General features: G+C 48.2%; 1 protein-coding gene across 1 annotated transcript in view; it reads left to right on the top strand.

The window, feature by feature from the left end:
• POLR1E (RNA polymerase I subunit E) overlaps window positions 1–16,232 on the top strand; it is a 111,867-nt gene that overhangs the window by 53,071 nt on the left and 42,564 nt on the right. Inside the window, exon 9 of the mRNA XM_030194415.1 lies at window positions 4,190–4,323. Within this exon, the coding sequence (XP_030050275.1) occupies window positions 4,190–4,323 (134 nt within the window). The remainder of the gene's footprint in view (window positions 1–4,189; window positions 4,324–16,232) is intronic.

Below are 16,232 nucleotides of genomic sequence, written 5' to 3' on the forward strand. Positions count from 1 at the left end.
GGGCAAAATAAGTGTGGCTTGTTTACAAAAAGCATCTTCTGCCAGTCTAAGTAAAAAAACAATTCACGTAGGAGGCAATTCTTTAACTTGGCACAAAATGGGGTGCACTGTGTCCGTTCTCTAATGGTTTCAGGGCACACCTAAACTGTCAAAGGAGTGGAGGAGTGGCTAGTGGTTAGGGTGGTGGACTTTGGTCCTGAGGAACTGAGTTCGATTCCCACTTCAGGCACAGGCAGCTCCTTGTGACTCTGGGCAAGTCACTTAACCCTCCATTGCCCCATGTAAGCCACATTGAGCCTGCTATGAGTGGGAAAGCGCAGGGTACAAATGTAACAAAAAAAACAAAAAAAAATACTACCAGAAAGCCATGTTACTGATGATAGTTATTCTATAAGTTGTGCATGTCATTCTGCCTACAAGTTTGTTCTTCTCGCATGTACAGGTTAAGCAACTTTGGTGCGTATGTTATAGAATAGTGCCTAGCACTTACCTGCGAAACTGCTAGTTAATTGGTACCTCTGATGCACTTAAGCGCCTGCATTTTATAACATACACATAATTGGCACCTACTTTGTGTCAAATTATAGAATGAGGGGGATAATATATATATATATATTTTTTTTTTACTTCACTTCCATTTCTATTCAAGGTAGATGACATCCTCCTTCCACTTATTGTAATGTCCTCATAACTCCTTCATACTATCTGGATTATTACATGGATGTTTGCAGATATTGAAGCTCCATGTATGAGATCCAACCCACTTGTTACTGGGAGAATCAGTCAGCAGCTGTTCTTACCAAAGTTGAATGGAGTACCTCTCTCTCCCTTTTCCCTTTACACCGAAGCTTTGACCTTTTGTGCACCAAAATGTCTGCTTAATGTTGGGTATGCTGGGATGTGAACTGACCTTGAAAACTAAGCTTCAAAAATGTAGGTGTGGGATGTGGTGTATTTTTTTTTTTTGTTTGTTTTTTTTACCCCCCCCCCCCCCCCCCCCGAAAGACGAGGACAAATACTGAGACGCAAGGCTGTTAGGGTTGGTAGATTAAAGGGGAAAGAGCAGGAATAGGTGATACCTTTATGGATAGCCCTGAAACCAACCTGAGTCATTGCATGATCCTCTTAATGGCTGCAGTCATAAGAAAACCTCATTTATTTCCGGAGATGGATTTGTTCTTACTAAGTGTTGCATGTATAGTGTTATCATAATAGAGTATTAACAACAAAATGAGAAGAGATGAAATTATAAAATCTTGTGACCATTGTATACAACACGAGGTCGGTTGCTAAGCATGGTGATAATTCAGGATGATGTGCACTGAGACTGTTCCCTTTTCATCACAAGTGGACCTGGAGCCAACAGAGGGGAGGGTGTGTTATCAATGGGGGTTTGTTTTACTTTAATCATGGGTTTCACAAGTACAGCTTTAGGGACATAAGTTTGGGTTTTAATAATTGTACAGCCCAATATTCAGAGGGAAATTTCTGGACAACTGCTGCTGCCTTTATCTAGATATTTTTCCTTAGCTGCAGCTGTTTGGAGGCTGTTCAACAGCACTGTCCAGATCGTGCTACTGAAAATCCTTGCAGACTGCCTTGGCACTAATAGTGCCGGGATGGAGCTTGCACGTTCCTCAGTTATCTATTGACTAGTAAAAAAGGCCCGTTTCTGACACAAATGAAACGGGCGCTAGCAAGGTTTTCCTCGGAGTGTGTATGTTTGGGAGAGTGTATGTGAGAGTGACTGTTTGAGAGTCAGAGTGAAAGTGTGATTGTGTGAGAGAGAGCGTGAGTCTGGGTGTGAGTGTGTTTGTGAGAGAGTGTGTGTGTGAGAATGAGAGTGTGTGCAAGTGTGTATGTGAGACACAGTGTGAGTGAGAGTGTGTGTGTGTGGGCGAGAGAGAGAGTGTGTGTGAGACACAGATTCTCTGTTTGAGTGAGTGTATGAGACCAAGCGAGTGTGTGAGTGACTGTGTGGCACATAGAGAGTGAATGTGATACAGTGTGAGACAGAGTGTGTGAGAGTGAGAGTCAGAAAGACATTGTATATGAGAGAGAGAGTGTGAGCCGTGCCCTCCCAATCCATGGCCATCTGTCCCCTGCCCCCTCCATTCATCCTTTTCCAGCAATTCCCCTCTGTCCCTGAGCCCTGCCCTCCCAATCCATGGCCATCCATGTTTGTCTGTCACCTGCCCCCTCCATTCATCCCTATCCAGCATTTCCCCTCTCTGCCTGAGGCCTGCCCTGCAATCCATATCCATCCATGCCCATCTGTCCCCTCCATTCATCCCTATGCAGCAATTCCCCTCTCCCTGAGTCCTGCCCTTCCAATCCATGCCCATCCATGCTCCTCTGTCACCTGGCCCCTCCATTTTTCCCTATCCAGCATTTCCCCTCTCTGCCTGAGGCCTGCTCTGCAATCCATATCCATCCATGCCCATCTGTCCCCTCCATTCATCCCTATCCAGCAATTCCCCTCTCCCTGAGTCCTGCCCTTCCAATCCATGCCCATCCATGCTCCTCTGTCACCTGGCCCCTCCATTTTTCCCTATCCAGCATTTTCCCTCTCTGCCTGAGGCCTGCTCTGCAATCCATATCCATCCATGCCCATCTGTCCCCTCCATTCATCCCTATCCAGCAATTCCCCTCTCCCTGAGTCCTGCCCTTCCAATCCATGCCCATCCATGCTCCTCTGTCACCTGGCCCCTCCATTTTTCCCTATCCAGCATTTCCCCTCTCTGCCTGAGGCCTGCTCTGCAATCCATATCCATCCATGCCCATCTGTCCCCTCCATTCATCCCTATCCAGCAATTCCCCTCTCCCTGAGTCCTGCCCTTGCAATCCATGCCCATCCATGCTCATCTGTCACCTGGCCCCTCCATTTTTCCCTATCCAGCAATTTCCCTCTCTCCCTGAGTCCTGCCCTCCCAATCCATGCCCATCCATGCTCCTCTGTCCCCTGCCGCCTCCATTCATCCTTTTCCAGCAAGTCCCCTCTCGCCCTTCCATGTTCCCCCCCACCCCCTCGCATCCATGCTACGCTCTCTCCCATGTCCCAGCCTGGCCCGCCCTCTTCTCCACCCCCCCCCCCTTCGCATCCATGCATCCTTTTTTTTTTTTTTATTCTTTTTAACTTTACCTCCGTGGCGGTTCGTGCAGCGAAGCGTCAGGGAAGGAGGCGGCGCTCCCGACGTCTAGCTTTCCCTTCGCTGTGTTCCGCCTTGTTTTGAAGGCGGAACACAGCGAAGGGAAGGCTAGACGTCGGGAGCGCCGCCTCCTTCCCTGACGTTTCGCTTCCGGATTTGTTTGTTTTGTCGCGAGGGCGGGGCAGAGACGGCAGGCTGAACCCTTCAGCCTCAGCCTGGGAGTGACGTCAGATGGCTTCAAGGCTTCAGGCTTCAAGGCTTCAGGCTTCCGGCTTCAAGTTTCCGGCTTCACAGAACTCAGGCTTCCGGCTTCAAGTTTCCGGCTTCACAGAACGTTGGCTTCAGAACGTTCACGGTGCGTTTTATTATATTAGATAAGTGATATTCAGACTGTTATCTGGTAGTGGCCTGTATGGGAGGAGTGGCCTAGTGGTTAGAGCACCAGCCTTGATATCCAGAGGTGTCCAGTTCAAATCCTACTGCTGCTCCTTGTGACCTTAGGCAAGTCACTTAATCCTCCATTGCCTCAGGTACAATATTACATTGTGAGCTCTCCAGGAAAAGGGAAATAACCCAGTGTACCTGAATGTAACTCACCTTGAACTACTACTGAAAAAGGTGTGAGCAAAATCTAAATAAATATTTCCGTCATCTGGCATTGACTGCATTATCTAGATATTTAGTGCTTCTCAATGCCTGGATAGTGATATCAAATACCTGGATTTCATTTAGAGGAGTGGAGGAGTAGCCTAATGGTTAGAGCAGTGGTTCAAATGGCTCCTTGTAAACTTGGGCAAGTCACTTTACCTCAGGTTCAAACTTAGGCCGTGAGCCCACTAGGGCCAGGGAAAATACCTACTGTATTTGAATTCAGCTTGCCTTGGAAAAAGAAATGAACTACATACATATATGACTGGAGTTTACTGACCTGATTGTGTGTTATGAAATGATACTATGCCATAGTTCATAAATGGAATGTCTTCCTTTTTTAGTCAGTACTGAGGGATCTCTTATGTCCTGTTTTGTTCTCTGTTTTTAAGCCATGGCTCCTTTGTGATAGAGGAACTGCAGTCCCTTCCTCATGATGAAAAGTGCCGAGACCACAAAGCTCGTTGTCTCTGGTTCCTAGACGTCCTGATCAAGTTTAGCTTTCAAAAACTGATTAAGAAGAAGCGTAAGTTGACAAACATAGAACCTGGAGTACTTAATTTTGTAACATAGTGTTGGGATTTTTTTTTCAGTCTTCTAAATGAAAAACCATGCATAGGAAACAAAACAGTAATGAGCAAATTCTCAACCTGTGACACAGAGGAGTAATAATATTGGTTACCAGTACACGCACATATTTATTTCAAATTGACCTGCACTGCCTTAAATAACTTCCAAGAAGCTGGACTAGCATAACTTTTCTCTTTTCCTAAGAATGTTAGATCCTTAAGGTCTCATATGTCATTTATTTTCCATCATCAAAAGGTGTGCAGCATTCAAGCATTTTCAGGAGTTCCTGTGGATTTCAGGCAAATGAGTGTTGGAATTCCCTACCTAGGGATCTTAGAAGTTTAAATTCCTTCTTTTTTTCAATGTGCTCTTAAAATTTTTACATTTCAAAAATTCTTACATTAGTTAATTGAACAGTATATAATTTGTATTTCCCAGTTAATTTGATGGTTCTTGTAGTTAGGAGTCCAAAATGATTTGCAGATGATTACAAATCAGTTACAAACAGAAGCTCCTTTATGAAAATTGAGAGCAAAAATGCAAGGATTTCTACTGTCTGTTAATGGACTTCAGTGTAAATTGGTATTTTTAATGTTGTCCTACTTGTGTGTGTGTGCGTGTAGATATGGAGATATAGATGTTTCATAGAGAGGAGGTGCATGTGAACAAAGGCAGGGAAAAGGGGAGATTTGATATCTGCTGGCAAGTGAGAGAACCGTGCAGGGCTCAGGTTATCTCCATCTATCCTAGAATAATTGGGGAGGGCAAGAGAGAAAATGGAAACATTAGAACCATTAAAGTGAGAAAATGCAACAAAAATGTTTCTTAACCATATAACTGCCCTCATGGATGATGATACATGATTATTAGTAAATATGGTCACTGATGCGCAATGACCAAATGAGCCATTAAGCTCTCTGCTGTTCCTCAGACTTGATTCCCTTTTTTTCCAGCACAGAGCATACCGCATTTCTATCTGTCCAACAGTTACTTGAACAGCTTCAGTTTGCCAGAGTGAAAATATTTTATTTATTTATTGCATTTGTATCCCACATTTTCCCACCTCTTTGCAGGCTCAATATGGCTTACAATACATCATGGATAATGGAAATATAATAGAAAAATAGGCATTTAGTGTTACAGAAAATTTTTGCTAACATGATAATAAGACATGACCCAACAGAGTACAGTATAAACATAAAACAACCATTAGACAAAGGCTGTATATATTTTTTTTTAATTTAAAGAAGTCTTTATTAGGCATCTATAAATAATACAATACATATGTAACACAATGCAGAACCGTATAGTCTGGTACAAACAATGTACATAACTCTAGCACCCAAAAGGTACCAACATAATATCAATGCTAGGACAGAAACTTATTATACTTCAACTTTTATCCAATTTTTGTGATGTATGAACCCCCCTTCCCCCCCTTCACTCCCCCCCCCCCCCCCCCCATCTATTCCCATCAACCAGAGCACCTTTGTAGAAAGGGTTCCCAAACTCTTTTCCATTTAGGCATGGTTTTCCGTTTCACGGCAGTCAGACTCTCCATCTCACACACATATCTTACTTTGGTAATCCATCTTCCCATTGGGGGCACCAGCGGGGATTTCCAACTTTGCGCTAAATTTATTCGGGCCGCGTGTAGAGCACATCTTGTCAGTAGCCACTGGTCGGACGTTAGGCCTGCCGGCCTGGATCCAAGCAGGAAGACTAAGGGATGCCACTGCACAGACCGACCCAGCCACCTCTGAAGTCGTGAGTGTACCCCCCTCCAGTAGGCCTGTGCCTTGGGACATAGCCACCAGACGTGACCGGCGGTCCCCAACCCCCCACATTTCCTCCAACAAAATTTTGATACCTGAGCAAACATGTGATTTAATCGGACCGGTGTCAGATACCACCAGTAAAAGACCTTTATGGCGTTTTCCTGCGTGGCTACTGCCTGTGATGACCTCTAAATCTGCTTTTCCAGGGCCACCCAGCCGGAATCAGGCAATGTAAACTGCAACTCCTGCTCCCATCTCTGCCTATGTAAGAGGGACGGTTTAGCTCTGGTCTCTTGGTACACATACAATCTAGATATCATACCCTGCATGTCCTTGGACTCTACACACATCTCCTCCAGCTGATGAACTTCTCACCTCAAGCATCCTACATAAGCAGGGCTCTTCAAAAAGTGCACCAGTTGCAGGTAAGCATTTCGATCCCCCTGCCTAAGCCCATAGTCATCCATCAGTGTCTCGAAGGGCACAATAGTCTCTCCCACATGCAGCTGCCCCAATGTGTGTAGTCCGGACTCCGCCCATCTTCGAAAGGTGACACTCCCTATCCCAGGTTCAAACAAGGGGTTATCCACTATCGAAGCCAAGCCCGAAACCAATGGCTGTTTGTCTGAAAACATAAGGTCCCAATAGTGGAAAGTGGCCTGCACTGTGGGCGGGAATCTATCAACTTGCCCCCTGTACCTTCCCGCAACCCACATTAAATGTCCCAGTCTCCGAGAACCCACCAACGCTTGCTCGATATCAACCCATAAGTGATGATCCTCACTTTTAAACCAGGCTACTGCCACCCTGGCCTGAGCTGCCCCATAGTACCAGAACAAGTTGGGTACCCCCAGCCCTCCCAACCGCTTACACTTATAAAGCAGGGCCCTGGGCAAGCGTGACCTCTTCTGATTCCAGATGAAGTGAATAATCGCCTCCTGCAGACCTGATAAAAATGATCTGGACAATTGCATGGGAAGGACCTGGAACAGATATAGAAGTCGGGGCAAAATGTTCATTTTTATTGCAGCAATCCTCCCGAACCAGGACAGTCCCATAGACATCCATCTGTCCAGGTCCCTCTGTACAGCTCGCTTAAGTGGCGGATAATTACTGGTAAACAGCTCAGACAGGTTGCCAGGCAACTGAACTCCTAAGTATCCTAATGCTCTAGCCTCCCACTTAACGACAAAAGACGCCTTCAAGGTGTCCATCACTCTAGGAGGAACTCCCACTGCCAGTCCTGTGGACTTGTTAGCGTTTAGCTTGTACCCAGATATTGTCGCATATTCCTCTATCACCTGCATTAAATTAGGCAAAGAAATTAATGGATTGGTTAAGGTCAAGAGGACATCATCTGCGAATAAGGCAATTTTATACTCCTGCCCTCCCACCTTTACTCCAGCAATGTTTTCGTTATCCCGAACAGCATCCGCCAATGGCTCCATTGCCAGAGCAAACAAGAGGGGGGATAGTGGGCAACCCTGCCTGGTTCCTCGACCCAGCCGAAATGATTTGGAATTCCCTCCATTAATGCGCACACAGGCTTGTGGTGCCGAATACAAGGCCCGAATCCAAGTTCTAGAAAACTGTCCTATCCCTACTCTATGTAGGACCTTGTCTAAATACCCCCAGTGGACCCTATCAAATGCCTTTTCTGCGTCTAATCCGAGCAGTACTACTGGACTAGCCTTCCTCTGGGCTGCATAGATAAGGTCCACTGTTCTCCTTATATTGTCCGTTGCCTGGCTTTTGGCCACAAACCCTACTTGATCCGGGTGGACCAGGCTAGGAAGCACACTGCCCAATCGATTCGCCAAGACCTTAGCCAAAATTTTCACATCCGCATTTAGTATGGAGATGGGTTGATATGAGGCACACAGCGTAACATCTTTACCTGGCTTAGGGATTACAGCCACCCACGCCTCCATCATAGTCTTAGGAAGGGGCACACCCTCCCTCACTGAGTTAACAATCATTGTCAGATAGGGGGCTAGGTCTACTGCATATACCTTGAAAAATTTGTTGGTAAATCCATCTAAGCCAGGCACCTTCCCTGTGGGTAAAGTTTTAATAGCCCCAATGACCTCATCCACCCGCACCGGACATTCAAGCTCCACCCTCTGTGATTCGGTCAAAACCGCCAGCCCCCTGGCCTCCAAATAGGCGTCAATTTTCTCAGTCTGCACAGTGGCATCCTCCCTGTATAGGTTCTCATAGTATTGGGCAAAGCACTGTCTGATCTGCGCTGAACTGTGCACCACCTGCCCCTTGCCATCTCGGGCTCTCAAAATGTGACGAGAGGATCTCAATTGCCTTAGTTTGACTGCAAGTAGCCTACCAGGTTTGTTAGTGTGTTCATAGTAAACCTGATTCATCCTTGCATGTGCAAATTTCAAGCTGTCTTCATGCAGCGAGCTGAGCTCCAGTCTAACTGCCTGCAGTCTACGGCAGAGTAGACCAGGTCGGGGCATGGTCAGATATGCTAATGTGACCTATAGAGGACTCTCCTCCCCCACCAGACAGTACCTTGTCCAAAAAGATATAGTCAAGCCTAGAGTAGGACAGATGGACCGGAGAATAAAATGTGTAATCTCTCCCCCTAGGGTATGCCAGTCTCCAAGCATCATACAGGCCCAACTCATCCACACAATCTTTTAAGGCCTGTGAAATTTTACAGTCCAACGGGGCAGGAGGAGTAGAGCGATCTAATCCATGCTGCATGGTGGCGTTAAAGTCTCCTGCCATTATTACTTGGCAAAGCCCTGCATCTCTTTTCGGAGACTGAGGAAAAATCCCCCCTGCCTCTCATTTGGTGCATATACACTTGCCAAGGTATACTCCTCCTGTTCCCGCATGACTTGCAGTAAAAGAAATCTTCCTTCCCTGTCCTTTGTAGAATGTACAATCTGCACCTGCACATCTTTATGAAATAGTATAGCCCCCCCACCCCCCCCCCCACCCCTGTTTTTTAGCCCCCTTTACATCTGAGGCACACACCACCAGCGGGTACTGTTTGGAGGACAACAGGACTTCATGTTTCTGCATTAAATGGGTTTCTTGCAAAAAGACCATTTGAGGTTTCATCAACTGCAGTTCACGAAACAGCGCATGCCTCTTGTAAGGGGAGTTCAGCCCCTTAATGTTATAAGTAACCAATTTAAAACCCACCATTAGATACTCTGTAAGTGCACCCCACTTCAGATGGAGGACGCCTATCCTGCCTTAAACCCCCTCTCTTCCAACCCACTAGCTTCCTAGAACCTCTGGTTCTTCTCAGTCCCAAGCCTCTTCTCCCCCCCACCCCTCTCCCATACCCTCCCTGACCCACAATCCAATATCCACCAACTGGTACCATATGGCACCACTTGGGAGTTGCAAGGAAGTGACACCCCTGGCCAAACATAGTAACATAGTAGATGACGGCAGAAAAAGACCTGTATGGTCCATCCAGTCTGCCCAAGACAAACTCGTATGTATATACCTTACCTTGAATTTGTACCTGTCCTTTTCAGGGCACAGACCGTATAAGTCTGCCCAGCAGTATGTCCCGCCTCCCATCATCGGCTCTGGTACAGACCGTATAAGTCTGCCCTCCCCTATCCTAGCCTCCCAACCACCAACCCCTCTTCCCCCCACCTGCTCCGCCACCCAACGAACTCACTACTAAACAAAAGTTTAACACCCACAAATAAACACTCCCTTCGATCCGCCCCTCCCCCTCCCTCATGTGTTCACAAACATATCAGTATTTAACTTGTACCATCCAACTGCATATGTCTCTTTTTTTTTTTTTTTTTTTTTTTTTTTCCACCTCTCCCCCAACTGTCTCTCTTCATCACCTCCTCTCGAGGGCCATCGGCTTCAAATTCCGCATGCAAGCTCCTTGGTGGAAGGAGGACAATCAATGGGACGTTGTGTTAGGGTACAGATTATATCACAGTGATAGAGGGTATCAATTGAAGGGGATGTTCCTCTATGTTAAAGAGGGACTGGCAATAGCTTTTTCGGTCTATTGTAAGCCACATTGAGCCTGCAAACATGTGGGAAAATGTGGGTATAAATGTGATAAATAAATTTGTCGAACAAAATAAACTACATGAAACAGCAGCATGGAATCCTTGTGGATAGAAATTTCCATGTGTGAAGGGAAAGAGTATACTGGTAGTGTTGTGCTACTGTCTGCCAGGACAGAATGAATAGACAGATTTATTTATTTATTTGTTGCATTTGTACCGCACATTTTCCCACCTATTTGCAGGCTCAATGTGGCTTACATAGTACCGTCAAAGGCGTTTGCCCAGTTGGTGGATAACAAATACAAAGTTGTATAGTGATCGTATGAGGTATAAATGGAGGGTCGGAATGGATGAAGATATGTTTTCAGAAATTAGTAACAGTACAGTAATGGGTGATTTCAATTACCCAAATATTGACCGGATAAATGCTATATCAGGGAGCGCTAGAGAGGTAATTCTTAGATGTAATAAATTCTCCGAGGACAAGCAGGCTGCTTGTTCTCACTGATGGGTGACGTCCACGGCAGCCCCAGGATCGGAAGTTCTTCCTAGCAACAGAAGTTTGCTAGCTCTCGCGAGATCTGCATGCATCGTGCGACCATCTTCCCGCCCGCTTCAGCGTGCTCCTCAGTCTCTCTTTTTCCGCGGTCAGAACGGACGTGTATCGCTCATTCGGGGCCGCAGAGAGGCTCCCGTCGCGTTCTTCGCTGCGGTTTTCGTGCCTTTTCGGCTAGTTTCTTCGTTCTCTCTCGTGTTTAAAAAAAAAAAAAAAAAAATTAGAGTTTTTGTTTTCCGGTACTTCTTCGAAGTTTCCCACATAAGTTTCCTTTCTTTTCCGTGCACGGCTTGTTTCGCCGCCCGTCCAGGTCTTTTCCCCTTTTTTGGTGCCCCTTTTTTCGGCATCATCGCATTTGACCTCGCCAGCGCGATTTTTCCGCCCATGTCATCGAAGCCTGCCAGCGGCTTCGAGAGGTGCACGCGGTGCCACCGGACGATCTTGCTAACTGATTGACACGTTTCGTATCTTCAGTGTCTCGGGGCTGGTCATCGCCTGGACGCCTGTCCTTTGTGCCTCCAGCTCAAAAAGAGGACCCAGGCGGCGAGATTGGCTCAGTGGAACATCCTGTTCGGAGCCTCGTCCGGTCTTTAGACGTCGTTGGAGCCAGCGGTACCGAGGTCATCGCCAGTATCAATTTCGGTGTTGGAGGGAGCATCGACATCCGGAGTGCATGTGATGGCTGTCCAGAGATCCCACTCTGGTAGCAGTGAGCCATCGAGTGGGTCTCCACCTGCCTCGAGGGCTCCTGCGGTGCAGACCTCCCGGGACCAACCACCTTCGGACCTGGCCCTGAGGAGACGTTTGGATTCCATGTCTTCGATGCCGTGCTTCGCGCGAAGGCGAAGAAGCACCGTCATTGGTCACCTTCCCGTCACGGTACTGAGAGCTCCGGGACACCAAAGGATTCGGTACTCGTGAAGCGCCGGCGCCGGGAGGACCGCTCGCCCTCCATACAAGAGGGGTCGATGCACTCTGCTCCGGACAGCCCGGTACCGTCTCTGCACTCCAGGCAGGTTCTCAGCCCATCGCCGGTACCGGCCCCACTGCCTTGCTCGACAGCCACTCTGGACGAGCGCCTCAGAGCCATACTTCCAGAGATTCTGGAAGGGCTGTTGCGACCCTCTGCTCCGGTACCACCGGTGCCTGTGCTGGCGGTACCGTCGAGTCATGCGGCAGTTGGCTCTCCGCCCGTGGTGCGTACTGCAATGCCGGTACTGCTTGCGGCACCGGTGTCCGCTGCCACCCAGGAGGACTCCCCGCCGATGTCGATGGAGGGAGCTTCGTCACCGCCGGCACGGGAGTCTTCTCGGCACCGCCGTAGGGGACCGGGTTCCTCGGCGTTGAGACGGTGTCAGCTTCGGACTGAAGTTCATGAACTTGTGTCTGATACCGACGGTGAGGCCTCGTGGGAGGCGGAGGAAGACACCAGGTATTTCTCTGATGAGGAGTCCTGTGGCCTTTCCGATCCCACCCCTTCGCCAGAGAGAAAGCTTTCTTCTCCTTTGTCCGGGAAATGTCTACGGCCATTCCCTTCCCAGTGGTTACTGAGGATGAGCCCAGGGCTGAGATGTTCAAGGTCCTGGACTATCCTTCACCACCTAAGGAGTTGTCCACTGTTCCCCGTCATAATGTCCTGAAGCAGACATTGATGGCGAACTGGGCGAAACCGTTAAGTAACCCCCACATTCCCAAGAAGATTGAGTCCCAGTATCGAGTCCATGGGGACCTGGAATTGATGAGGACCCAGTTGCCTCATGATTCTGGAGTTGTGGACTCGGCTCTCAAGAAAGTCAAGAGTAGTAGAGATTACGCCTAAGCGCCCCCGGGCCGTGAATCTAAGACTCTAGACTCTTGTGGGAGGAAGGCCTACCATTGTGCTATGCTCGTGTCCAAGATCCAATCCTACCATCTCTACACGAGCATCCACATGCGGAACAATGTGCGGCAGTTGGCGGACTTGGTCGATAAACTCCCGTCGGAGCAGGCCAAGCCTTTTCAGGAGGTGGTCAGGCAGCTGAAGGCGTGTAGGAAATTCCTGTCCAGGGGTGCCTACGACACTTTTGATGTAGAGTCCAGGGCCGCTGCTCAAGGTATAGTGATGCGCAGACTCTCATGGCTGCGTGCCTCTGACCTGGAGAATAGAGTCCAGCAGCGGATTGCGGATGCTCCTTGCGGGGCGGGGGGGGGGATATAACATTTTAGGTGAGCGAGTCAAACAGGTGGTAGAACAGCTCCACCAGCGGGACACCACATTTGACAAGCTTTCCCACCGGACGCCTTCAGCCTCTACCTCAACAGGTAGATGTTTTTATGGGGGAAGGAGGAATGCTCCTTACGCTTATAATAAGCATAGGTACAATCCCCCTGTCCGCCAGCCTGCTCAGGCTAAGCCCCAGCGCGCTCGTTCGCGTCAACAGCGTGCGCCTCCTCAGGCCCCTGCAGCTCCTCAGCAAAAGCAAGGGACAGGCTTTTGACTGGCTCCAGGTGAGCATAGCTGAGATAAGTGTCTGCCGGACGATCTGCCGGTCGGAGGGAGGTTAAAGTTTTTTCACCAAAGGTGGCCTCACATAACCTCCGACTAGTGGGTTCTCCAAATAGTCCGGCTAGGATACGCCCTCAGTTTGATCTCAAAACCTCCAAATTGTCCTCCGGGAGCTCAGTCTTTCAGCTTCCAGCACCAGCAGGTACTTGCAGAGGAACTCTCCGCCCTTCTCAGCGCCAATGCGGTCGAGCCCGTGCCACCGGGGCAGGAAGGGCTGGGATTCTATTCCAGGTACTTTCTTGTGGAAAAGAAAACAGGGGGGATGCGTCCCATCCTAGACCTAAGGGCCCTGAACAGATATCTGGTCCGAGAAAAGTTCAGGATGCTTTTCCTGGGCACCCTTCTTCCCATGATTCAGAAAAACTATTGGCTATGCTCTCTGGACTTAAAGGATGCTTATACTCACATCCCGATACTGCCAGCTCACAGACAGTATCTTCGATTCCGTCTGGGAATGCGGCACTTTCAGTACTGTGTGCTACCCTTTGGTCTCGCCTCTGCACCCAGAGTGTTCACGAAATGCCTGGCTGTAGTGGCGGCATCTCTACGCAGATTAGGAGTGCATGTGTTCCCTTATCTTGACGATTGGCTGGTCAAGAACACCTCCGAGGCAGGGGCTCTACAGTCCATGCAGATGACTATTCAACTCCTGGAGCTACTGGGGTTTGTGATAAATTATCCAAAGTCCCACCTTCTAGAATTCATAGGATCTCTGCTGGACTCCCAGATGGCTAGTGCCTACCTCCCCGAGACCTGGACAGACAATCTTTTGTCCCTGGTTTCCCGGGTATGAGCGTCTCAGCGGATCACAGCTCGGCAGATGTTGAGATTGCTCGGCCACATGGCCTCCACAGTCCATGTGACTCCCATGGCCCGTCTTTACATGAGATCTGCTCAATGGACTCTAGCTTCCCAGTGGTATCAAGCTGCGGGGGAACTAGAAGACGTGATCCAGCTGTCCACAGTTTTTCTCAAATCCCTGCATTGGTGGACAATTCGCTCCAATTTGACCTTGGGACTTCCTTTCCAAATTCCTCAGCCGCAAAAAGTGCTGACTACGGATGCGTCTCTCCTGGGTGGGGAGCTCATGTGGATGGGCTTCACACCCAGGGATGTTAGTTTCTCCAGGAAGCAGGTTTTCAGATCAATCTCCTGGAGTTAACGAGCAGTCTGGAACGCGCTAAAGGCTTTCAGAGATCGGCTATCCAACCAAATTATCCAAATTCAGACAGACAATCAGGTTCCCATGTATTACATCAACAAGCGGGGGGCACCGGATCTCGCCCCGTGTCAGGAAGCCGTCGGGATGTGGCTTTGGGCTCGCCGTCATTGCATGTTTCTCCAAACCACGTACCTGGCAGGTGTAAACAGTCTGGCTGACAGGTGGAGCAGGATAATGCAACCTCACGAGTGGTCTCTCAACTAGAGAGTAGTACGCAAGATCTTTCAAGCGTGGGGCACCCCCTTGGTAGATCTTTTTGCCACTCAGACCAACCACAAGGTCCCTCAGTTCTGTTCCAGACTTCAGGCCCACGGCAGGCTAGCATCGGATGCCTTTCTCCTACATTGGGGGGATGGCCTCCTGTATGCGTATCCTCCCATACCCTCGGTAGGGAAGACTTTGCTGAAACTCATGCAGGACCGTGGAACCATGATTCTGATCGTTCCCTTCTGGCCGCGTCAGATCTGGTTCCCTCTTCTTCTGGAGTTGTCCTTTGAAGAACCGTGGAGATTGGAGTGTTTTCCAACCCTCATCACTCAGAATGAGGGGGTGCTTCTGCATCCCAAGCCTCCAGTCTCTGGCTCTCACGGCCTGGATGTTGAGAGCGTAGACTTTGCCTCCTTGGGTCTTTCTGAGGGTGTCTCCCGAGTCTTGCTTGCTTCCAGGAAAGATTCCACGAAGAGGTGTTATGCTTTCAAGTGGAAGAGGTTTGCTGTCTGGTGTGACAGCCGGGCCTTAGATCCTCGTTCTTGTCCTACACAGACCCTGCTTGAATACCTTCTGCACTTGTCTGAGGCTGGTCTTAAGACCAACTCTGTAAGAGTTCATCAGCGCAATTAGTGCTTTTCATTACTGTGTAGAGGGTAAGCCTATCTCTGGACAGCCTTTAGTTCGCTTCATGAGAGGTTTGCTTTTGTCAAAGCCCCCTATCAAGCCTCCTACAGTGTCATGGGATCTCAATGTTGTTCTCACCCAGCTGATGAAGCCTCCTTTCGAGCCACTGACTTCTTGCCATCTGAAGTACTTGACCTTGAAGGTCTTTTTCTTGGTGGCAGTCACTTCAGCTCGTAGAGTCAGTGAGCTTCAAGCCTTGGTAGTGTTGGAATGTAATTGTATTTTACATGCATTGCCTGTCACCTATTATTTCTCTGTGATTACTCTGTGACCTCTGATGTGAATTACTTAGAGAGGTCACACAGCTATGCAACTTCCTGTGGGGGCAGATGCAGCACATGCAGCACATGGAGCACATGGAGCTCATGTTCTCTCCTAACCTGAGAGGATCTATGGTGGTGTGAGCATCCATTACCATCTAAGCACATGGAAGGAGCTGATAATACAAATGTATAGTAATATGTATATATAAGCCTGTCTGATTATAATCTAACTACAAACTGTGAGTAAACAGATGTTTTGTTACTTCAACTTTAAAGTGACTCAGCAGTGAATTATTCAGGGGTGAATGAGAGAGAGATGAAGAAAGAAATTAACATTTCTAAAGCTGAAGCTAATTATTTACTACAAATAATCCAACAAAAGGGTTATGGGCCCAGGGCCAGGAATTGAAAAAGAAGAGAAATATTACCAGGCAGTAAAAAAGCCACATTTTTCTCTTAAGTTTTAAAGGAAAGATTCAGTCTGTCTCTCTCTCCCCCCACACAGCAGACAGAAGGCTAAGAAAATGGCTGAGGGAAGAAATTCACCATTGTTCTATTCTCTCAAGGTGCCTAAATTAACTGAGTTTA

The sequence above is a fragment of the Microcaecilia unicolor genome, chromosome 2, assembly GCF_901765095.1.
Source record: "Microcaecilia unicolor chromosome 2, aMicUni1.1, whole genome shotgun sequence".
Classification (NCBI taxonomy): domain Eukaryota; kingdom Metazoa; phylum Chordata; class Amphibia; order Gymnophiona; family Siphonopidae; genus Microcaecilia; species Microcaecilia unicolor.